This window comes from Dryobates pubescens, chromosome 31 (genome assembly GCF_014839835.1).
Source record: "Dryobates pubescens isolate bDryPub1 chromosome 31, bDryPub1.pri, whole genome shotgun sequence".
Classification (NCBI taxonomy): domain Eukaryota; kingdom Metazoa; phylum Chordata; class Aves; order Piciformes; family Picidae; genus Dryobates; species Dryobates pubescens.
The window spans coordinates 2,035,417-2,059,325 of NC_071642.1; the positions used below are offsets into that span (position 1 = coordinate 2,035,417).

The 23,909-nt window shown below is 56.1% G+C and overlaps 1 protein-coding gene across 1 annotated transcript; it reads left to right on the forward strand.

The window, feature by feature from the left end:
- The first annotated feature begins 1,104 nt into the window (after window positions 1-1,104).
- Window positions 1,105-11,554, forward strand: LOC104309483 (tyrosine-protein kinase ZAP-70). The gene is made up of 12 exons (XM_009910810.2): window positions 1,105-1,506; window positions 3,084-3,244; window positions 4,002-4,140; window positions 4,748-4,826; window positions 5,499-5,539; window positions 6,836-6,884; window positions 7,592-7,772; window positions 8,434-8,640; window positions 9,365-9,557; window positions 10,035-10,175; window positions 10,614-10,726; window positions 11,431-11,554. The coding sequence occupies exons 1-12, from the start codon at window positions 1,105-1,107 to the stop codon at window positions 11,552-11,554; spliced, it is 1,830 nt and encodes a 609-aa protein (XP_009909112.2).
- The last annotated feature ends 12,355 nt before the right edge of the window (window positions 11,555-23,909 follow it).

Consider the following 23,909-nt stretch of genomic DNA (forward strand, 5'->3'; position numbering starts at 1 on the left):
GCTGGATTCCCACCCAAACTGGTGCCCAGCAGCACTGAGGTAGGTTGGGTGGTTTCTGATTTGAGGCTACTCTGAGCTGGGGGGGTTCTGGTTGATGTAGCTTAACAGAGAGGCTGAGGTTAAACTCACTTGGTAGTGATGGCCTGGAGAAAAGGAGGCTGAGGGGAGACCTTCTGGCTCTCTGCAACTCAAATCCCTGGAAGGAGGTTGGAGCCAGGTGGGAGCTGGTCTCTTCTCCCAAGGAACAAGTGATAGGGCAGGAGGATATGGCCTCAGGTTCCACCAGGGGAGGTTTGGGTTGGATATTAGAAGCCACTTCTTCACTGAGAGGATTCTCAAACACTGGCAGAGGCTGCCCAGGGAGGTGCTTGAATCCCCATCCCTGGAGGGGTTTAAAAGCCACAGAGCTGTGGTGCTGAGGGCCATGGTTCAGCCCCAGCCTTGGCAGAGTTAGACAATGGTCGATGACCTTAAAGGTCTTTTCCAACCCAAACTATTCTATGATCCTGTGACTCCCCTGCTACTCTCCATGCAGTGCCAGAAACCACCCTGGAGATAGGCAGCCAAGAGCTGGAGAACCTCCAAGGCAGGGAAGTCTCTGTCTCAATGAGACTTTTCCACCAGATGACATCACAGGCTGAAGGAATTGGGGCTGTGCAGTCTGGAGAAGAGAAGGCTCTGAGGAGACCTCATTGTGGCCTTCCAGGATCTGAAGAAAGCTGGGGAGGGACTTTTGAGGGTGTCAGGGAGTGATAGGACTGGGGGGATGGAGCAAAACTACAAGTGGGGACAGAGTGGATGTTAGGAAGAAGTTCTTCCCTGTGAGGGTGGTGAGAGACTGGCTCAGGTTGCCCAGGGAGGTGTTGGCAGCCTCATCCCTGGAGGTGTTTGCAGCCAGGCTGGAGGTGGCTGTGAGCAACCTGCTGTGGTGTGAGGTGTCCCTGCCCATGGTGGGGGGGTTGGGACTGGCTGAGCCTTGAGCTCCCTTCCAACCCTGACAGTTCTGTGATTCTATGACTGCAGAGATTTCTTTTGCTTCTCTTCTCCAGCCCAAGCCCCAGCACCCTGCAAGCTGAGCCAAGGCAGCCCAGCCTGTGCCCGGGGATGCCAGACGCCGCGGCTCACCTGCCCTTCTACTACGGCAGCATCGGCAGGTCGGAGGCAGAGGAGCACCTGAAGCTGGGGGGGATGTCGGATGGGCTGTTCCTGCTGCGGCAGTGCCTGCGCAGCCTGGGGGGCTACGTCCTCTCCATGGTCTGCGACCTGCAGTTCTACCACTACGCCATCGAGCGGCAGCTGAACGGCACCTACGCCATCGCCGGGGGCAAAGCGCACTGCGGCCCCGAGGAGCTCTGCGAGTTCTACTCCAAGGATGCCGATGGACTCTGCTGCAGCCTCCGCAAGCCCTGCAACCGCCCCGCGGGAGTGGAGCCCCGGCCTGGCGTCTTCGACAGCATCAGGGACAGCATGGTGCGAGAGTACGTCCGGCAGACCTGGAAGCTGGAGGTACTGGATGTGGCCCCCAAGGAGGGCTGTGGGAGGAGTGCTGCCCCGTGGGGCTGGTGGGAGGTGTCCCTGCCCGTGGCACCTGGATGCTCTGGAAGGTCTCTTCCAACCTAAACCGTGTGTGGAATCTATGGAAGCTCTGCCAGTGGTCAGACTGCCAGCCAGCCACAGCATGGATTTGCTGTCACCTTCACAGGCTCACAGGATGCTAGGGGCTGGAAGGGACCTCTGGAGATCATCCAGTCCCAGCCCCCTGCCAGAGCAGGACCTGAGAACCCAGCTCAGGTCACACAGGGGCTGGAGAGTCTCCAGAGCAGGAGACTCCACAACCTCCCTGGGCAGCCTGCTGCAGGGCTCTGTGAGCCTCACAGTGCAGAAGTTCCTCCTCATGTTGAGGTGGAGCCTCCTGTGCTGGAGTTTCCATCCATTGCTCCTTGTCCTACCACAGGGTGTGACTGAGCAGAGCCTGTCCCCTCCCTCCTGACCCTCAGATATTGCTAAACATTTGTTCAATCCTTGGCTCTGGCTTCTCAGCCACCTCCACATCCTGGCAGAAGGACATCTCAGGCATTCTCCTTGGGGAGCCTTTCCAGGAGAGATCTCCCAGTTTGGCCTGTTCTAGCCCAAAGGAGATGAGGTGAAGGAGATGTTCTCCAGGGTGGCTCCGTGAGGCTGATCTGGGGACGCTGGTAGATAACCCACAGGACATTGCCATCTACTGGCAAAGCCAGAGGCAGAGCCGTTGAGCAGATGTGCAGGGCCAGGGACCTTAATTTAGAGCTGCCCCTGATTTCCAGAGTGACAACTTGTAGTGTCTGGGGACAGTGAGCAGCCAGGGTAGGGCAGAAGCACCGCAAGGAGATCCTACCCCCGCAGGATGGATTCCCTCCCAGACTGAGGGACACTCCATGAGCCTGGTGGGAAGGTCCCTCACAAGAGCATGGTGACTTCTCTCTTCCCTCACCAGCAAGCCAGTGGACTGCAGCTGGATTCTCAGGATGGGGCCAGTTTAGATAAGCAAGGAGCCCTGCTCTGCAGCAGGGCAGGATCCAACCCACTCGTGCTGGAGCACAGCCCTGGGAGGAGAGGCTGAGGGAGCTGGGGCTGCTTAGCCTGGAGAAGAGGAGGCTCAGGGGAGACCTTCTTGCTCTCTACCTGAAGGGAGGCTGTAGCCAGGTGGGGGTTGGTCTCTTCTCCCAGGCACCCAGTGTCAGAACAAGAGGACACAGTCTCAAGCTGTGCCAGGACAGGTTTGGGCTGGATGTGAGGAAGAAATTCTTCCCAGCAAGAGAGATTGGCCATTGGGATGTGCTGCCCAGGGAGGTGGTGGAGTCCCCATCCCTGGAGGTGTTTAAAACAAGACTGGATGAGGCACTCAGTGCCATGGTTTAGTTGGTTAGATGGTGTTGGGGGACAGGTTGGACTCCATGATCTCAAAGGTCTTTCCCAACCTGCTAAGACCACAGGGACTTCAGTTCTGGGACCTTCCAAGTCCCCTGTGCCCCTTGGCCCAGAGGGTGCTGTGCTGCAGCCGTGCAGCAGGCTGGCAGGAGGTCTCATTTCTCCCTCTTTTGCAGGGGGATGCCCTGGAACAGGCCATCATAAGCCAAGCTCCACAGGTGGAGAAGCTCATCGCCACCACAGCCCACGAGAGGATGCCCTGGTACCACGGCAGCATCGCCCGGGACGAGGCGGAGAGGAGACTCTACTCAGGGGCACAGCCTGATGGCAAATTCCTGTGAGTGTGCCCAAGCCTGGCAGTGCTGAGTGCTCCTGGGCTTGCTACCTGCCCCGTGGGTGCTGCTCTCATGTTGCTGGGAGGAGGTTGGGCAGCCTGTGGTTAGAGATCTATCCAAGACAAGGTCTGAAAGCCCAGGCCTGGTAGTGTCCAGCCAGTGCCTGTGGCCTCCATGAAGAGCCAACCTTGAGCTTTACTTGCTTCTCATTTTTCAATGTCTCCCTGAAGCATGTTTGAGGGGCTGCAGAGGGTCCAGCCTGCTGCACAGCTGCAGCTCAGCACCTTCTGGGGCAAGTGGCACAGGAGACTTGGAAGGGAGGTTGTAGCCAGGTGGGGGTTGGGCTCTTCTCCCAGGCAAGCAGCACCAGAACAAGAAGACACAGTCTCAAGCTGTGCCAAAGGAGGTTTAGGCTGGAAGTGAGGAGAGAGTTCTTCCCAGAAAGAGGAATTGGCCACTGGAATGTGCTGGCCAGGGAGGTGGTGGAGTCCCCATCCCTGGGGGTGTTCAAGAGGGGACTGGACGTGGCACTTGGTGCCATGGTCTAGTCATGAGGTCTGTGGTGACAGCTTGGACTGGATGGTCGTTGAGGTCTTTCCCAGCCTGCTTGATTCAATGGTTCAATGGTTCCAGGATTCTGATGCTGTGATTCAATGATTCTATGACACAGCCCCAGGTGCTCACCCAGCACCACTGCAGCCATGAGAGCCTGCAGGAAAAGAGCCTGGAGCTGGTTTTAAGAGTTCTGCTCCCTCCCAGGCTGAGAGAAAGGAAGGAGAGCAGTGCCTATGCCCTGTCCCTGGTCTATGGCAAGACCGTCTACCACTACCGCATCGACCAGGACAAGTCCGGCAAGTACTCCATCCCTGAGGGCACCAAGTTCGACACCCTCTGGCAGGTACCACGCTGGGATGCTGACCACTGGAGCCCTCAGCAAGAGAAGGCACTTTGCCCATGGCAGCTGGTTTGGAACTCGATGCTCTTTAAGCTCCCTTCCAACCCAAACCCTTCTGGGATCTGTGTGAAACGCTGCCCGGGAGCAGGCTGCAGGAGCTGGGGGAGGTCAGCCTGGAGAAGAGAAGGCTCCAGGGAGAGCTCAGAGCAGCCTTCCAGGGGGCTCCAGCAGAGCTGGGGAGGGACTTTGGACAAGGCTGGGAGTGACAGGATGAGGGGAATGTCTTTGAGCTGGGAGAGGGAAGACTGAGGCTGAAGATGAGGAAGAAGTTCCTGAGAGTGAGGGTGGGGAGAGCCTGGCACAGGCTGCCCAGGGAGGCTGTGGCTGCCCTCTCCATGGAGGTGTTCAGGGCCAGGCTGGATGAGACCTTGAGCATCCTGGGCTGGTGGGAGGTGTCCCTGCCCACGGCAGAGGGTTGGAACTGGAAGGAAAACTCTAGTCCCTGTGTGCCATAGATCTGAGAGAAACCATTGGCACACGAGCTGGCTGCAGCGAAAGGAGCTGATCCTCTCCTCACAACCCTCTCTTTCTCCTCCAATTCCTTTCCCAGTTGGTGGAGTACCTAAAGCTCAAATCAGATGGGCTGATTTTCTCCCTGAGGGAAGCCTGCCCCAACCCCAACATGCCAGGTGAGCTGACAGCTCTGAAAGCCATCCCTGCCCTCGCTTTACCACCTAGAGGAGCGGCACCAGCCCAAGTTTCCTTCCCCGTGTCTCACCTTGCTCAGACCTTGGTGCTGAGGGCTCAGTGAGCTCCTCTGGTCAAATGGGCAGGTCCCACACGGTGCTGTCTGCTGAAAGTGGCCACTCTGGTCCAGGCTTGTCCCAGGGCAGCCCAGAGACAGGAGAATTGGTGCTCCAAACGGATTAGAGGCTTCTGGTGCCAAACAGGTGGCTTCTGAAAGGTGACCTGGAAACGAGATGCCCTGCAAGGCTGGCTGCTGGTGGCTCTGGAGCTGGACACTCACACCCATGGGTGCCTCTATCCCAGTCCAGGTGTCACCAGCATCACTGCAGAGCCTGCCCATGGGACCCTTGCTCTGCTGGGGTACAGCTCAGCCAGTGCCTGCCCTGGGAGCAGTGCAGAGCAGTGCTGCAGTGGGGCTGCATCTGCCCTGAGGGCTCACCTGGGAGCACCACCCACACCCAGGCACTTCTCACACCTTGTTTTAGCTAAAGCTGTGGGAAACCAGCCCTTGGGAGGGGGGGATCAGACACGGGTGACCACAGAGATCTTCAAGGACTGATTCTCTGGCCCTCCTTGGGGCAGGCTCTCAATAACTTCTCTCCCCTCCTCCACAGCATCTGCAGCACCAGTCCCACCGACCCACCCCTCCATCAGTGTAAGTTTTTTGGGGGGGTTGGGGGTGTTTGGTGCCTCAGTGGCTTCATACTGCTGCATTTCAAGCTTGCTGCTCAAAGTCTGCTCCTCCAGCTCTGCTCCTCCAGCTCTGCTCCTCTCTCCAGCTCAATAACTCAACTGGAACACATTAAGGCCAGCTGCAACGCTGTCCCCTTTCCAGCTTGGATGGGGCCAAGGAATAGCTGGGCACAGCTACCATTAGATCTGAAAATGGTTTCCATTCATACTGAGCTCCTTGCAACATGTGGGCCTGTCCTTGGGGAGCCTTCTCCTCCCTGCCCTCCTTTGCCAGGCAGGAGCAAGGAAGACACAGTCGGATTCTGGGAAGACTCAGCCTGGCTGCTGGCCCCCAGCCAGCTCTTTGTGCTCCCTCCACGTCCCTGCCCTGGGGCTACGTCTGGGCTCAGTCACTGCTCCCAGTGCTGAGCAGTGTTGAAACCAACTGGTTTGGGAGACTGGAGTGGCCCAGCCCAGAGCCCAGGGGAGGCTAAAGCAAGCTTTGGAGCATTCAGCCATCTCCTCAGAGGGCTTTCACAATCTGTGGTGGGCTCCCATGCCGTGGAGGCTCTGCAGCAGGCAGTGCTGGTGTTCAAAGCTCTGCTGGACAAGTGGGTGCCTGTCATACAATCATGAAGGTTGGAAAAGCCCTCTAAGATCATCCAGTCCAACCTCCTACCACCTCCATGACCACTAAACCATGGCCCCAGGTGCCATATCTACTCATTTTCCCAAGCCCTCCAGGGCTGGGGACTCCACCACCTCCCTGGGCAGCCTGTTCCTGCCCCTGACCACTCCTGCAGCAAAGAAATTTTTCCTCATCTCCAACTTAAGCCTCCCCTGGCACTGCTTGAGGCCATTTCCTCTTGTCCTGTTGGAAGTTACTTGGAGAAGAGGCCAACACCAGCCTCCAACCCCCCTGCTAGAGCAAGGTCACCCAGAACAGGTTGGCCAGGATCACATCCAGGCAGGTCTGAAGTATCCTCTCCCTGCTCAGGAAACCACAGAGTCCTTAGCAGCTGATCCTGCACAGCCTGGGCAGCTGGAGGGTGATGCTGTGGCTCTGTGGCACTGATCCCTGCTGTGCAGCTGCAGGGGAGGGAGCTGCCAGCCAGGTCTGGAAGAGAAAAGTCACCTTGATACCACTCCAGTCTCTTGTGCCTGTTAGAGGGAGTCAGCAGCTGAGCTGCAGAGTCTCCTCAGCCCTCTCCTTCCCCATTTCAAGCTGAAGCAGCTTCCCCTGGCTCCTTCATCCACTTCAGCCCTGCTTCTTTTGCAGAGAACCCTTGGCCCTCTCAATGCAGATGGATACACACCAGACCCTGTGGGTGAGCACCGCTGGAAGCCCTCAGCTCCTGAGAGCAAACAGGACCTGCTGATGCCACTTGGGGGCTACCTGAGACCTCTGTGTGGCCACATTCTGGTCAGGGAGCTGTGCCACAAATCCACTCCCTTACAAACCACAGAATCCCAGACTGGTTTGGGTGGGAAGGGATCTTTAAGGCTCATGCAGTCCAAGCCCCCTGCAGCCAGCAGGGACATCTGCAAACAGAGCTTCCAGCCCTCCCAGCGTTGCTGTGGCCTCCTCTGGACCTGCTCCATGTCCTTCCTGAGGACTCCAGAGCTGGTCCCAGCGTTGCAGGCACCCAGGAGCATCCCAATCATCTCAGGGTCCTGAGACAAGAACACAGCAGAACTGTTTGCCCATCCTCAGCTCCCAGGCACTCTAACTGTCCCATGTTACTCAGCAAATCAAGCCCTGCCCTGCTCTCCCTCTCCCACCCCACACTCAGTGCATCCAGGGCTGAGCTCCTGCACATGCCCAGCTCCTGCTGTGTGCCCATCCTGACTCCTGCAGCAGCAGAGGCTGGGGAGCATGAAAGGAAGGGAGGTGCCCAGGAGGGAGGCTTGGATGCAGGAGCTTGAAGGAGAATTGGCCAAGAGACTAGAGGAAAGCTTCCCAGGCAGTGAGGGAGAGGGGGATGGGGAAGGCTCTGTCATTTCTCTGTCCTTGACAGCTGCTTCTCCTGGCAAGGTGCAGGGAGCTCACAGCTGCTCCCCATGGACACCAGCGTCTATGAGAGCCCCTACAGTGACCCTGAGGAACTGAAGGACAAGAAACTGTTCCTGAAGAGGGACCACCTGCTGATGGATGAAGTGGAACTGGGAGCAGGAAACTTTGGCTCTGTCAAGAAAGGAGTCTACAAAATGAGGAAGTGAGTGGTGCCTTGAGGGATGCTGGAGGAGAATGCTCCAGGCTGAGCTCAGAGGTGGCCCCTGCTAGATGGACCCTGAAGTGCTCATGGGGTGGAGGTGTGAGAGATGCTCTGGAAGGTCAGAGATGGCTTTCCATGGACTCCCAGGGGCAGTTTCATTGCCCTGAGGCTGTGATCTGCACTGCATGCTCCTGGACCTGCCTGCCACTTCTGAAGGCATTTGCTGGGCTCGGAGCTCCAGGCTTCTGAGGTCATCTTGGTCTGTGTCAGGGCAAGGGAGTGAGACTGGGGAGCCATCCTTGGCTGTCTCTGAGCTCACAGAGATGCTCTCTGCTTGCCTTGGGCCTGAGTTTCCCCCTTGACAAATGGCATTGCTGATGCAGACCTCGGAGAGGGGGATGCAGACCTCGGGGAGGGTGAAGCACCTTCAGACCTGCAGATGCCAAGCACTGGCCTGCACTTGTAAGGGTGAGGAGACCCTTTCCTCTGTGACCTTCTAGCAGGCCTGGGATCCCAGCACAGCACAGAGCTCCACCCCAAGAGGCTCCTGAGAGCAGCACTAAGAGATCAAAGAGTATCCCCTGGGCAGCGTTTGCTGGGGCCCATGAACCCAGCTGCTGCTGGCTCCATCCTCTGTGTGTTGCTCTCATGCCCTGTGCAGGAAGCAGATTGATGTGGCCATAAAGGTGCTGAAGAACAACAATGAGAAGACAGTGAAGGATGAGATGATGAAGGAAGCTCAGATCATGCACCAGCTGGACAACCCCTACATCGTTCGCATGATTGGGGTCTGCGAGGCAGAGTCCCTGATGCTCGTCATGGAGATGGCTTCTGGAGGGCCCCTCAACAAGTTCTTGGCTTCCAAGAAGTGAGTGAATGAGATGTGGCTGGCTGAGAATCTGCACTTAGCATCTCAGAATAGCTGAGGCTGGAAAAGGCCTTTGAGATTCTGAGGTCCAACCACTAAGCCAACGCTTCCCAGTCTGCTGTGAAGCCACGGCCCCCAGCACCACAGCTCCAGGGCTTTGGAACTCCACCACTGCCCTGGGCAGCTTGGGCCAGCCCCTGACAGCCCTTCTGGGGAAGAAATTGTTCCTCATGTCCAACCTGAACCTGCCCTGGGGCAACTTCAGGCCATCTCCTCTTGGCCTCTCTTTTTTAACCTGGGAGAAGAGCCCAACCCCCACCTCACTCCAACCTCCTCTCAGGGAGCTGGAGAGAGCCAGATGGTCCTGGGGCTGTTGTGACCCAAGTGCAGGACCTGGCCCTTGGCCTTGCTGAACCTCAGCCTGTTGGCTTCAGCTCATAGCTCCAGCCTGGGCAGACCCCTCTGCAGAGCCTCCCTCCCCTCAAGCAGATCAATATCCCCTCCCACCTCGGTGCCATCTGTGGCTTCTCAGGCTCCCTGCTGCCAGGAGGTGTAGCTTTGTAGGTGGAGGGAAGCTGCTACCAGCAGCTGGTAGCAGCAGGAAGATGCCTGTTCATGTGAGACCACAGGGACTGATGCTTCTGGAGGAGGGATGCCCACCTTGGAGGGCACCCTGCTGCAGAGGGGGCTGGCAGGTCCTGCATTGCCCTTTCCTCTTGCCCAGGGATGAGATTGCAGTCAGCAACATCGTGGAGCTGATGCACCAAGTGTCCATGGGCATGAAGTACCTGGAGGAAAAAAACTTTGTCCACAGGGACCTGGCAGCCAGAAATGTGCTGCTGGTCAACCAGCACTATGCTAAGATCAGTGACTTTGGCCTCTCCAAGGCTCTGGGTGCTGATGACAGCTACTACAAGGTGAGTGTAAGCAGGGCAGAGGATCTGCAGCTGGCAGGAGCCCTCCTGGCTCTGGGGGGCTGGGATCCCCAGAGGTAGGGGGGTCTGGGCTCTTCCCTGCTGCATGACCACATCCCACTCAGGCTGGCATCACTGCTGAGCCATGGCAAGGGGCTCTGCAGAGCTCTGGGTGGCAAGGTGGAAGCTCAGATGAATGCAGGGGGGGATGCAGTGCAAGGGTGACAGGAGAGAGGAGAGGAGCCAGAGCAAGGGGCAGGGAGAAGGGGATGAAGAGCAAGCCAGGGCTGATCTTTGCAGCTGTGTACAGACCTGCACCGAGCCCTGGGGTGTCAGAGGAAGGTGGCACTGTGGGACAGTGTCCTGCACCCAAGGCTGGCTGAGCAGACCCACCAAGACAGCAGAGCCTGGCAGAACCCAGGTTCAGCTCCAGGCTGGCTGTGTCTCAGGGTGGAAATGTCCTTCTCTGCTTTGCTGCAGGCCAGGACAGCAGGCAAGTGGCCCCTGAAGTGGTATGCCCCAGAATGCATCCTCTACCACAAGTTCTCCAGCAAGAGTGATGTGTGGAGCTATGGTGTGACCATGTGGGAGGCCTTCAGCTATGGGCAGAAACCATACAAGGTGAGGCAGAGCTGGGGGCCGTGGGGGTTGGATGCCACAGCAGAGTCTCCCCCAGCAGAGTCTCCCCCAGCAGAGTCTCCCCCTCCCTAACAGGCTGACACACACACTGGAACTGCAATTTCTGCTTCCTTGGCTGGGTGCTCCTCACACTGCTGAGCACTGGGAAGGAGATCATAGAAGTGCTGAGGTTGGAAGAGACCTTTGAGAGCACCAAGTCCAAGCTCACCCAGCACTCACAGTGCCACCAGTGCTGCTAAGCCACTGCCACTAAACCACCTCCATCCGTGCAGCTTTTAAACCCCTCCAGGGATGGGGACTCCACCACCTCCCTGGGCAGCCTGGGGCAGTGCCTGAGAACCCAGGCCCAGCTCTCATCTCTCTCTCTCCTAACCCTGCTGCCAGCTCCAAAACCATTAAAGCATTTCCCACTTGCCCTAGAAAATGAAAGGCCCAGAGGTCACCAGCTTCATCGAGCAGGGGAAGCGCATGGAGTGCCCCACAGGCTGCCCAGCAGAGATGTACAGCCTGATGCAGCAGTGCTGGACCTACAGGTGAGGCTTGCCCCACTTCAGCTGCTTGCTGGGCAGCAGCTCCATCAGAGCAGCACACCCTGCCTGGGTGGTGGCAACACAAAGCCAATGCCTTGCCCTCATCCCCCACTCCATGGTGAGTGATGCTTCAGCTGCTTCAGTGTCACAGCCTTGCATTTGCCTCTAGCAGTCCTGGAAGATAGAGAATCACAGAATTGTTTGGGTTGGAAAAGGCCTCTAGGGTCTGGGTGGTTGGAAACAGCTCATCCAGTCCAAGCAGCAACCCAACCCCACCACAGCCATCAAACCCTGGCCCCTGGGCACAGGTTTCCTGAGCACCTCCAGGGCTGGGGACTCCACCACCTCCCTGGGCAGCCTGTGCCAATCCCTGACCACTCTTGCAGCAAACAAATTGTTCCTCATCTCCGACCTAAGCCTCCCCTGGCACAGTTTCAGGCCATTTCCTCTCCTTCTATCACCTGAGACTAGGGAGAAGAAACCTAACCCCCACCTCACTCCAACCTCCTTCCAGGGAGCTGTGGAGGTTTAGGAGTTGTAGCAAAGATGCCACAGGCTCTGTGCCTTGGACCTTCCCCATCCCAGCAGAGTCCCAGCTGCATTCCAAAGCCCTGGCACAGCTGTGCTGCCCTTCTCCCCCAGGTTCTATCTTCTCCTTGGGTCAATCCCCTTTGATCCTCTCTCTCTTTGCCCTTTCTGCCCTGCAGGTGGGAGGAGCGCCCAGGGTTTGTGGCTGTGGAGACCCTCATCCGCTCCTACTACTACAGCATTGCCTCCAAGACAGAGAATGGGGCAGAGCCAGAGGACAAGCCCAAAGCAGCTCTGCCCTGAGCTCCCCTCTCTGCTCCTTCCTGCACCTGGGAAGGCTCTTTGTGAAGTTTGCTTTAGCCTCTCCAGCGCAGGATTTGTGCCTCAAGCGGCTCCAGAGCTGAGACCCTGGGAGGTGAGCGCTGCCCCAGCGGCCAGGGGCGCTCAGCTGTGCCAAGCAGCTGCCCATGAGGCCAAGCTGCAGCACAGGACACAGCACACACAGCATTCTGGCTCCTTCTTACCCACTTCCAAAGCTCTCAGGACCCCAGCCAGGCTCAGGAAGGATGAGCTGGCTCCAGCAGACCTGGATGTCCCCAGCTCCCTTACCAAGCAGTTCTTCCACGGGGAACCACCAAGTGCACTTCCCTGCTGAGGTTCCCATGGGCTGGGACAAAGGACAGGGAGCCACTGAGTGCCCTTCTCCTTGTCCTGGGGCAAGAGGCAGTTGGTGCACTGCTGGGTCTGGGGAGAAGCAGTGGGGCAGAGCCCCATGGTGCTGCTGCTTTGTCCTCTGACCACCCTGCCAGCCCCAGCTCTTAAATCCCAGGGCACTGCCATGTGTCTGCTCAGCACAGAGCATGGTGGCTAAGGCTCCTGGATCCCACCTGGTCCCTCTGTGCTAATGGAATAAATACCTTGCTTTTCAGGCCTGAAAATCCATTCTCCTGTAAATAAACCATTCTATTTTTTTAACACACCTGTGGCTCAGGCTCTTGAAACCAGCACAAACATTTGCAGCTGCTTCAGGCTGACAAGGAAGGAGCTGCAATTAGCTCAGAGTTTCCCTCACAGAATGTTAGGGGCTGGAAGGGACCTCCAAAGCTCCTCCAGTCCAACCCCCCTGCCAGAGCAGCATCACCTAGAGCAGATCACACTGCAACACCTCCAGATGTGTCTTGAATATCTCCAGAGAGGGAGACTCCACAGCTCCTTGATGCTCCCCAGAACCCTGCAGAGTCACCAACCTGGTCAGCCCTGGGCTGGCTTCCCTGCAGAGCTGGGGCTTGCCTGCAGCTGATGCCACATGCTCAGCTGAGCCCACTCTGCAAGGCTTGCAGTGGTCTGCCCATCCCCAGCTGCAGTGGTCCCCCCCATGCTGGTGGGACTGTGGTCTTCACTGTTGCAGAGAACAGGGCTGGTTGTGAAGGCTGAGGGGGAGTGGGGGGAAGCAGGAGATCAGAGCTCTGAGATACAGTGAGTAGCAAAGCTTATCAGGCACCATCTGCTGCTATCTGAAAGCCACCCAGTAGCTCACAGAGGTAAAACAAACAGCTACAGGCCAGGCCAGGGCACAGCCCTTATCTAGAAGCTTGATGGGAGGTGGATTTGATCTGAAGACAGCAGCTCTGGGGAGCAGTCAGGTATGAAGCCAAGATTAACCTCCTGGTGTAGCCTCTGCAAGCAGTCAGAGAGCTGAGGTCTGATGGCAATCAAGGTGTTCCCCTTCCTTGCTTAGACAGCAAGCAAAACAGAGGTGGGGAGATTGAGATTGCATGTCAGGAAGAAGTTCTTCCTCAGGAGGGTGGTGAGAGCCTGGCACAGGTTGCCCAGGGAGGTGGTGGAAGCCTCCTGGCTGGAGGTATTTGCAGCCAAGCTGGATGTGGCTGTGAGCAACCTGCTGTGGTGTGAGGTGTCCCTGCCCATGGCAGGGGGTTGGGACTGGCTGAGCCTTGGGGTCCCTTCCAGCCCTACCAGCCTCCACTGACACCAACGATTTGCTCACCAGAGCATTTTCTCTCTCAGTCACATCAGCCTGTCCTGTCTGCTTGGGAACTATGGATTTATTACCCCTACCAGGAGAGGGGAAAGCAGAGACCTCAGAGGAGCCAGAGCCTTGTTCCTGTTTGTTCAGCAAGCCAGTGGCAGAGACAGGGAAAAAACCCAAAGTTATCCCCTCTGTCATGTTTTCCTCCCAGAGACAGCAGCTCCTCTGCTGGAAAGGAGGAGGTTTGGTGTTGCTTTCCACTTGCAAACCACTGCCAGCACATTTTGTTTGGAGCTTTCTGGTCTGAAATGATTTCTCAGCTTAGATTCTCAGCTCGCTGCTTGCTGCTGTTTGCTCCAATGGGGAAGGGAAGCACCAGAGACCTTGTGTGCCCAGGGGAGCTTCTGGTTTCAGTGGGGACCATTTCAAGTGACTGTTGAGTGCCCACACCCTGGCAGACAGGACTTGAATCCCCTGAGATCATGCCAGAAGAGTAAGGGGCAGGGTCTGCTCCTCTGGGAAGCTGCCTGGGCTGTGGATGCTGCTCCAAGAGCATCACAGAATTCAGGAGTTGCTGGGAGTGGGACAAGCAGGGTCTGGGGTCACAGGGCTCTGTGACTCATGTGTCTATGGCTCCTGCTTTTGGTGTGTGCAGGGTCTGATGGTCGTTCCTTGTCCTTCCCTCCAGGGCATTCCCAGTCTGCCACCACAGAAGGGGCTTAGCCCCCACCCCGTAATGCACAGCCCCAGGCCCCACAGCGCAGAGCAGAAGTCTCTCTCCTCTCAGATCTACAGCAGGGATACAGCCAGCTCTGTCCTCTCTCCTCACCCACTGCTGGCAGATCCAAATGATGAAACACTTGTGCTGGACGTTTGAGAGCTGTTGCTGAGTGATCCCAGAGGCTGTGGGTGTTGGAGCAAGAGCTGTGGCACTGATAAGATAAAGGCAGAGGCCGTGGGCAGCAGGGGCTCCAGGCTCAGTGCTCTTTGCTTCCTTCTGCTCTCCCCTAAACTTAGAATCATAGAACCATTAAGGTTGGAAAAGCCCTCTAAGGTCATCAGGTGCAACCTTCTACCTCCTTGATCACTAAATCCCATCCCAAAGTGCCACATCGACTGTTTGAACAACTCCAGGGATGGGGACTCCACCCCCACCCCCCTGGGCAGCCTGTTCCAGTGCCTGACCCCTCCTGCAGCAAACAAATCCTTCCTAATCTCCAACCTAAGCCTCCCCTGGAGCAGCTTGAGGCCATTACCTCTTGTCCTGTCCTTAGTTACTTGGGAGAAGAGGCCAACAGCAGCCTCACTCCAACCTCCTGTCAGGTAGCTGTAAAGAGCAACGAGATCTCCTCTCAGCCTCCTTTTCTTCAGGCTGATTTCCTCAAATCCTCTCTTTCCTTGCTGACCTCTCTTTACCTCCTTCTCTCCTCTCACTCCTTCCCCTCTGGCTCAGCTGAGCCTTTAAAGCTCCTCTGCTTTTTGCTCCCTGCCTCTCGCAGACGAACGTCAGAGGCAGAACGATAACGTGAGACAGGATGAGGTGGTGGTGCTGGGGTCTGATCAGCACCGTGGAACACTCCATCCTCCCCCCAGATCTATCTCCTTCCAGGCTATCTTATCACCAAGAAGCTCTGATCACCAGAGCACGCCTGCTTATCAGCTGCTCGGATCACAAGGCCACGCTGACCTTCTATCTCCCTCAGCTATCTCAGCGCCTTGGCTCTCTTCAGCTGCACAGCACCAGCTCTGTGCTCACTGACCTGTGAATCACAGCCCTCAGCCGGCTCCTGAACCAGCCCAAAGTGTTTTCAGACCTGCTGCTGGGGGTTTCCTCCTGCCCCCAAGAAAAGAGGGAGCGATTGCCCCCCTGTCCTCAGCACTGGTGGGGTCACACCTGCAGTGCTGGGTCAGGTTTGGGCCCCTTGCTCCAAGGAGGACATTGAGGTGCTGAGGCACATCTGTTAGGCCACTGGGTCCAGGTCTGGACTCACCAGGTCAAGGGAGATAGGGAACTACTGGAGAGAGTCCAGTGGAGGCTGGGAAGATGCTGAGGGGCCTGGGGCATCTCTGTGAGGAGGAAAGGCTGAGAGCCCTGGAGAAGAGCAGCCCCAGGGGGGATCTGAGCAATGCTCAGCAGGAGCTAAAAGGTAGGGGGCAGGAGGATTGGGCCAGATTCTTCATGATGCTGATGAGAAGGCAAGGGGCAATGGGCACAAACTGGAAGCTAGGAGGTTCCATCTGACCAGGAGGAGAAACTTCTTTGCTGTGAGGGTGCCAGTTCCAGGCCAGGATGCTGTTGACCTTCTTAGCCAACTGGGCACACGCTGGCTCCTGTTCAGCCAGCTGCCAGCCAGCACCCCCAGGTCCTTTTCTGCTGGGTAACTCCATCCCAAACCTCGCAGCCAGCAAGTCCAGGGCCATGTAGGCAGCTGGGTGAGCTGGCAGGATCCTGAGGCAGGGCTGCCCATCGGACATCCTGGCCAAGGTTTGCTTCGTTTCCGCCGAAAGCTTTGACGCAACCAAAACCTTTCCACGGAACCCCTGGGTTCAGCCTGCTCAGCATTTTCAGATGCAAAACTCTTCTGGAGGAAAATTTCCATCCAGCTGAAGTCATTTACTCCTGGGACAGATGAGTGTGGTGTGGGTGTAAGGCATGGCCATGTCAGAGCTGCAGCAGTTGCCACATCCTTTGGCGTGACGTAAATGCGGTGTCAGAGGCCATGGAGGACCAGCTCCCCCCCAGGCCTGCAGCCCCAGCGAGCTGTGGCAGCCTGGACAAACAGCAAAGGGATTCTGGCCACGTGCCAGGGAAGTTTGGGAAACAGGGAAGGAATGACAAACAGGGAAGAGCCCTGGAAATGAAGAGGAAATCCTGTCCAGGCGCGGAGCAGCGTGTGGACATCCAGCTCTGCCCCTCAGCTATCACTCTGCCTGTGCTGCTCCCCAGCAGGGCACAGCTCACTTCATCCCTGCAGCAAACCTCCCCTCTCCTGTCCACTCACCTCTCATCTCCCTTCATTCAGAAATGAGCAGAAAGATCTCTCCCCTGGCTTTCCTCAGTGGTGTTTTCTAAGTCCCTACTTGATTGCAGCTTCCCCTCCTCGAGGGCTCCTGCTCTCTGCACTGGCAGTTAGGGATTCTCTGCCTTGCTTCTCTGCATGCAGGCAGCAAAGCAAGCAAAGGCTCCTGAAAGGGACCTCCTTTGCTTCCCATGCTCAGCCTGGTTTGCCCCTTCTCTGTGCAGGGGTGAGAGGCCAGAAGAGGATGGAGACAGCCAGCTTGGCAAGGTGGAAATGGGAGCTCACACTGACACTGACTGGAGAAGGACACAGCTCCCATAGTCCTCCCCCTGTGGCAGGCTCTGGAGGAGTAAGGGGAAAGAGATTTCAGAAGCAGAGTTCAAATGAAGAGGGAATGAAGTGGTTGGGATTTGTGGAGCTCATTCTTCCCAGCAAGGCAGTGGAAGGAGGATGCAAATGTTCCTTCTGAAGAGTTTCCAAAGGCCAATGTGACTTGCAGTCAGATCAAGGCTAATCTTCCTTTTCCCTTTCTGAGTTCTGTAGCTTTGACCCTTCAGACTGCAGCCCAGCATCTCTGTGGCACCTGCTGCCCATGCAGAGCTCAGCAGGGCCCATGGCAGGTGCAGATGAGGTTTTGGTGTCCATGCACAGAGGGACACCCCTGTGCAGCTCTGTGTTTCCATGCACACGAGGGCAAAGCCTGCTCTTTGGTTTGCACCGCTCACACAGCAGCTGTTAGCTACCCAAAGTGGAAACCTCCTTGGGGTGTCCTGTGGGCATGAATAATCCAGCAAAGTGTCCCCTGTCTGCTCCAGGCCTCTTGTGCTGCCCCTAAGTTCATCCTGAGTGGTTCAAACAGCCTCATCCTATAGCCCAGCAGCAAAAGGGTGCAATGAGGCACCAGAGCAGAGCCTGGTCCCACAGTGACAGTGCTGACACTACAGATGGCAGAGTGGTTTAATATCAGAAGCTGCTGCCAGCTCTTAAACAATGGCTCAGGCATGACAGAAGGGACCAAGGAGCTTTCCAGTCCCTCAGGCCAACTACTTCCCAGGGACAATTCCTGCCAAAACCTTTGACTGAATGCACAGGACTGCAGTGAGGGAAGCAAAATCCATCCCAATTCCAACAGTCTGCAAGCCCAGAGTAGTGAGAACCCAGCTAAGTGTTCTCATCCTTGCAGTCCACATCCAAATCACCACCCATCCCTTCTCCCCTCCTGGCTGAGTTTTCTTTCCTCCTGTGTCAGCCCACTCCAGAACTTACTCTTCTGTGAAGGTTTGTCCTTCATTTCAGGCTACAATGTGCAGTGTCTCCTTGTTAGGTCCCTGAAGCAATTGGCAGAGCAGTTTGAGGAGCTGCAGACAGAGTCTATTCTTCTTGGTAGCCTGGGTGAATGTCCACTGAAGGCAGCTATGCCCTAAAAAAACTGCTGCTGTGGCCCTTGCTGCTCCCTCCCCCCCTCTGCTGCCAGCACAGCAGGGATCCCTCTTGAAGCCAGTGAAACGTCCATGCAGGTAAAGCCTGGAGGGAAGGTGGGGGCAGAGCAGTGATTTGTTTGCTGGCGTTCAGGGGCAGAGCACAACGAAGGCAGCAGGGAGGCAAGGCCCCAGCCCCGAGTGCAGGGCAGGAACGCTGTGGTTGCCTGTGTGGGTGCATGGCTGAGGTTTGAAGATGAGGTTCAGATACAGCCTCTCGGCAGGCAAGGTGTAACCTGGCGTGAGGGGGGCAGGGACCCTGCTGCTTCTGGTGCCAGCACCAAGTGTGCTGAGCTCTGCCACGAGTCAAGGAGGGAAAGAGTGAGGGACTGCAAGTCTGAGAGACACAAAAGAGCCCCCGGGGGAAGCTGGGCAGATACTGTCCTTGCCACTGCCCTGTGGTCCCATGACTGTGGATTCAGAGCTGTTGGTAAATTTGCTCTTCCTGGCAGTGACTTCGACAACAGAAAGCAGAAAACAAACAAACAAGCCAAGAAAGAAGGGCTGGGTTTGCTTGTTGAGAAGCCTCTTCTTTGCAATCTTTGGAGGCAGCCTCAGAACTCCATGGCTGAAAAGTGTGTGTGGGGGGGAAACAACAACAAAAACATTCCAAAAAAATCTGTTTGGAGATCTTTTGGCTGCAAGGTTTTGATTGTCCCAGCTGAAAACCGCTGGGGAGAGGCAGAAGAAAGAAGAGTGCTTTCCAAATGGCTATTAGGAAAGTTCAAATTGAACTGAAAAGTGATATTTGCTGTGGAAAACTTCTCCTTGATGACAACACAAAGCTCTGTGGAAAAGGTGGTTTGGACAAAACACTTCCCTGAGCCCTTGGCATGCAGAGCAGATGGGGAGAGAGGAGCCATGGGCTGAACTTACCTGAGCTCTGCAGAGCTGAAACGGAGCTGATCACAGAATCACAGAAGCATTTGGGCTGGGAGAGACCTTGCAGGGCTGGAAGAGACCTTGCAGGGCTGCAGCAGCTCTGCTATGAGTGTAGGCTGAGGGAGCTGGGGGTGTTCAGCCTGAAGAGAAGACTCTGGGAGGACCTTAGAGCTGCCTTCTAATAGCTGAAAGGATCCTACAGGAAGGCTGCAGAGGGACTTTTCGTGAGGGTGTCTGGAGGCAGGCCAAGGGGGAATGGGTTGAAGCTGAGGGAGAGCAGGGTTAGACTGGAGCTGAGGTAGAAGTTCTTCAGTAGGAGGGTGGTGACACTGGCACAGGCTGCCCAGGGAGGGTGTGGATGGCTCCTCCCTGGGGGTGTTCAAGGCCAGGCTGGACGAGGTCCTGAGCAACCGAGTCCCTTTGAGAGCCATCCCCGCCCGTGGCAGAGGGGTTCGAGTCGATGAGCTCTGAGGTCCGTTCCAACCGGAGCCCTCTCGATCGCTTTCGCTCCAGAGCAGTTCGGTGTCTTCTCCGCCGTGTCCAGCAGGGGGCGCAGTCTCCCGGCAGGGCCGCAGGCAGCCAACGAGGCAGAAGGCCACAAGCGTCACTGCTGCGCTGCAGCAGCTGAGCTCCTGCCTTGGTTTTCTCTCCTCAGGGTGTGCACCAGGTGTGCCTCAGCAGGGTTTCACCTCTGTGTTGCAACAGAGCACAAAAGCACACAACTAAGACCCTAAGGCTATCTGGGCAGCTGCAGTGGGTCCCATAGGTGCGTCATAAAATCTGCCCCCTGAGAGCGTGAGACCCACCTGGAATGCTGCATCCAGTGCTGTGGTGACAGGGTGAGGAGCAGACTGAGACTGGAGATGAGAAAGAAATTCTTGACAGTGAGGGTGGAGAGACACTGGAACAGGTTGCCTGGGTAGGTCGTGGATGGTCCCTCCCTGTAGGTGTTCGAGGCCAGGCTGGATGAAGCCTTGAGCAGCCTGGGCTGCTGGAGGTGTCCCTGCCCATGGCAGGGGGTTGGAGCTGGATGATCTTGAAGGTCCCTTCCAACCCAAACCAGGATGTGATTCTAAGAGGTGAGGTAGTGGGAGCAGGTCGCTGCTGGGTGTAGGGGCAATGCCAGTGCAGAGGGCTCTGACAGCAGTGCCTGGAGGCAGGGGAGACACAGCCCTACATCTCCCTCTGTATCCCTGCTGTACTGACTTGCTTTGCCTCTTATTTAACCCAAGGCTTCTCTGGCTGATCCGGGAGCCCTCCTCCTCCCCTCCATGTCACACTGGTGCCCATTACCCCATGGGGCTGCCCTGTGCCACCTCCAGCCACTGCTTCCACCTCTCACAGCACTTGTTGCCTGGCTCTCTGAGTGACTCAACACCTACAACAGCTTTTATAAACCTCAAGCTCAGGAGGGAGGCCACCCCCTTCCCTCCCTCCTGCTGCACTTTTCAAGTGTAAATGCTAAGGGGCAGCTCAAAAGCAGCTGTGGAGCTGGGTGGGAGCCACCTGAACCCCCTCCCCCCCCCCCCCCCCCCCCCCCCCCGATGCTGCCTTCTCTGCCACCACATGTCACCGCCTCTTACGTAATCACTACATGACTCCAGCTTTCCTGGGACCTGCTTGTGAACACACACACAGAGAGGCAAAAAAAAAGCATCCTGAGTGACCCACTGCCACATGTCCTGGTGCAGGGCTGTCACAAGTGGCTGTGAGGCGAGGCAGCCTCTGGCAGGAGTTCGTCGTCAGCCTCGCGCCCTGCCCGGGTGGCTCTCGGGCCAGGAGCTGATGTGGAGGGGCTGCAGGTGTCGTGTCCAGGCTGAAGGTAAGTCCCTGGTGACAGGGAGGGGATGGCTCTGGGGCTTCTTCAGGTGGTGTGGGGTTAGAGAAGGCAGCAACACCTTAGCAGAAGGCCACATCTGTGCTTGTCCCCGTGCTCCTGCTAGCTTGCCTGGCGAGGGGATGGCTTCGGCTGAGAAAATGGATCCATTTTTTCCCCTCTTCATTTGCTCTTCTCCTTTTCCCCCTCCTTTCTTCATCTTTTCCCTCTTATATTTTTCTTCTCCTTTAGTCTTGTGCTGCTTTTCCTTTCCCCTTTCCCCTCCTTTCCCTCCTTCCTGTTTCACTCTCTCTCCTGTGTGTTATCTCAGTGCTTCCCCCTGCTCTGTCCCTGACTTTACCTCTTCCTCTGAGCTTCTCCCATTCCACACTCCTCCCTGCCACACCTGCCAGCACACATGGATGAACCCACACTGGTATGAGGAACGTGAAGGAAAACTTCTTGACTCCCCATTGGGATGCTCTGATCCACATCCTGCATTCTGGAAGTGCAGAATGGAGCCAGGAGCAGGAAAGGGTTGGGACAAAGAGTGGGAGAGCTTGGCTTTGGTTTGCCTCCTTCAAGCAAAGTGATTTCTAAGGGCTGGGTGATTTCCCTGCTGGGTTAGCACAACCCCACAGGGCTCTGCTGTGTCTCTGCCTCAGCAATGAGCTGAGGGCCTAATGCAGCTCCCTGGATAAGGAGGAATTTGGGGCTGCTGCTGGAGGTGATGCCACAACAAGTGGGAGAATAGGGAATGAAGAAGTTCCTGGAAGTCTTAGTGGCTCAACAAAATACTTGGGGCTGGGAGTTTTGAAAAGCTGTGAGAAGAGGGAGAAAGGAATTGGGAAGATCCAAGAGAGGAGGTGATGGCATTTGCTGGGGAAGGGATTTTGAAAACAGAGTCATGAAGAAACTTCTTGACTGAAAGGCTTCTCAAAGCCTGGCACAGGCTGCCCAGGGAGGTGGTTGGATCCCCGTCCCTGGAGGTGTTGCAAACAGGCAGAGATGGAATGCTGAGGGAGGGAAGGATCCTGGGCAGGGGTGGGGGGGAAGAAAGAGAATAATCTCAGGGTTGAGAGCTTGATTGCAATCACAGTGAAGTGAGACTCAGCAGCTGCTTGGTGCTTTGATTAAAGCCAAGTGGCTATCATCCCCGAGATCTGCAGTGAATCAGTTCCTGTCAGGTACAAACTTTTTCTTGGAGGGCTGCTGGAAAGTACAATTCACCAGAGCCTGCTCTGCTTTGCTGCTCTGGGTGGAGAGAAGAGAAAGAAGGGAAGGTAGGTTTGAACCAAATCTCTGAACACTGAGCTGGTCTTCAGTCAGTGGAAGGCAATCAGCTTCAGCAGAAACGAAGATCTTTTGGCCAGGTAGATAAAGTGCCTGGACAGAAACCTCAGCAGAACATCTCCCACTTGTCACCGAGGTGTGAGCAGAACGTGGCTGATGCGCTGGCAAGAGGTCAGCAATTGCCTTCTACACTGCTAGCTGCAGCAAAGCAGATAGCAAAGCAGCTTAGGAAGTGGCAGTTGCATAATTTGACCAACACAGCTCTCCTGTCACTGCTGCTTTTGATGCTTCCCCTTGTGGGTACACGCCGGGTCTCACCTTCTCTGCTTGCTTGCTGGAGCCTGCACTCCTGAGGCGCCTCAAGACAATTGTGTGAGCTTAGGTGTGACTTTGTGGGCTGCAGATGTAAATAGCAGCTGTAGTTTAGACTCTGTGGCCTAAAACTTGATGCTCTCATGTGTTGGCCCAGCTAAATCTTCATCCTTGCCCTTAAAAGGCCAGAGCCTGCCTCCGAAAAGAGCTTCCCCTGCCTCCCGCTTTGCACCTTCCAGATCTTCCCCACCTCCAAGTAAGGAGCTGGAGCTGTGCCCTCCCTCTGGTTTGACTCCTGCCTCTTCTCCTGGTCTCAGCCCTCCCCTCTCACTGTCTCACCTCCACCTGCTTTGATCCACACAGCACTCAGTGGGGGTCTCGAAGAAGGTTCCCACCTTGGCAGAGTGGATTCAGGTGTGGGGAATCAGCGTGGGAGAGGTTAAACCGATGTGCTGAATGAGTTTGCAGGAAGGAGCAGTCAGGTTCTTGGTTTCTTCTTTGTTCTGTCTTCCCAAATGCCTATTTTTGGGGGTTCTTTTCCCTTCCTGCCTTTCCCAGCTGCATCAAGCCCTGAGTGTTGGTTACAGTAAAGCTTGAAACTTCTTACAGGATCTCCTTCTGACAGGGCAGAGGGAGCCAGAAGAGGACTGCTGTGCCTGGTGTGGGTTTTGAGTTCAGAGAGTGAAAAAGCCACCTGTTGATCTTTGACTCATTCAGCAGAGCAGTCACGTCAGACAGGGACCTGAGAAATTCCTGGTAAGTGATTAAGCCCTGAAATGATCACAAATTTCTGCCTCTTGACGCTGTCAGAAACCACAGCAGCACTCACTCCACATTCACTCTTTGATGCTGGCAGATCAGAAGCGATTTTGATCACAAGCCAGAGGAATTGCCCCAAACCCTCTTGCTGCTGAGGGCTGTTCTTTGTTTTGGTCTTTGCTTGCTCCCAGAACCTTGACATAGTCACAGAAGGATCCTTGATGATCTCTGCAGGTCCCTTCCAACCTCTAACATTCTGTGAGTGGTAGGGGGTTGGAAGGGACCTCTGAAGATCATTGGGTTCAAACCCACTACTGAAGCAGGGCTGTGGAGTTTTCCTCTCTGGAGATATTCAAGACCCACCTGGGTGTGTTCCTGTGTGCCCTGGTATAGGTGACCCTGCTCTGGCAGGGGGAGTTGGACTGGATGATCTCTCGAGGTCCATTCCAACCCCTAACATTCTGTGATGCTGTGATCTCCAGCCTCAAAAATTGCAGTTTCAAATGATGATCTTAAAGGTCTTTTCCAACCCCAACTATTCCATGATCCTATGAATCCCTGGAGATAGTCAGCCAAGAGCTGGAGAACCTCCAAGGCAGAGAAGTCTCTATCCCAATTAGACCTTTCCAGCACACAACATCACAGGCTGAGGGAGTTGGGGCTGTTCAGTCTGAAGAGAAGGCTCTGAGAAGACCTCGTTGTGGCCTTCCAGGATCTGCAGGGGGCTACAAGAAAGCTGGGGAGGGACTTTTGAGGGTGTCAGGGAGGGATAGGACTGGGGGGGATGGAACAAAACTAGAAATGGGGAGATTCAGATTGGATGTCAGGAAGAAGTTGCTCCCCAGGAGGGTGGTGAGAGCCTGGCACAGGTTGCCCAGGGAGGTGGTGGAAACCTCATGCCTGGAGGTTTTGAAGGTCAGGCTGGCTGTGGCTGTGAGCAACCTGCTGTGGTGTGAGGTGTCCCTGCCCATGGCAGGGGGTTGGAACTGGCTGAGCCTTGGGGTCCCTTCCAACCCTAACAATTCTATGACTGTGATCCAGTGATCCAGTGATCCAATGATCCAGTGATCCAATGACGCTCTGATCCAATGACTCTCCGATCCTACGACTC

Bases quoted from the DNA above. Each gene is read 5' to 3' on its own strand.
- LOC104309483 (XM_009910810.2), top strand. From the start codon at position 1,105: ATGCCAGACGCCGCGGCTCACCTGCCCTTCTACTACGGCAGCATCGGC. The intron at 3,245-4,001 runs GTGAGTGTGCCC...GCTCCCTCCCAG, and splicing joins CAGCCTGATGGCAAATTCCT to GCTGAGAGAAAGGAAGGAGA. The intron at 4,141-4,747 runs GTACCACGCTGG...TTCCTTTCCCAG, and splicing joins AGTTCGACACCCTCTGGCAG to TTGGTGGAGTACCTAAAGCT.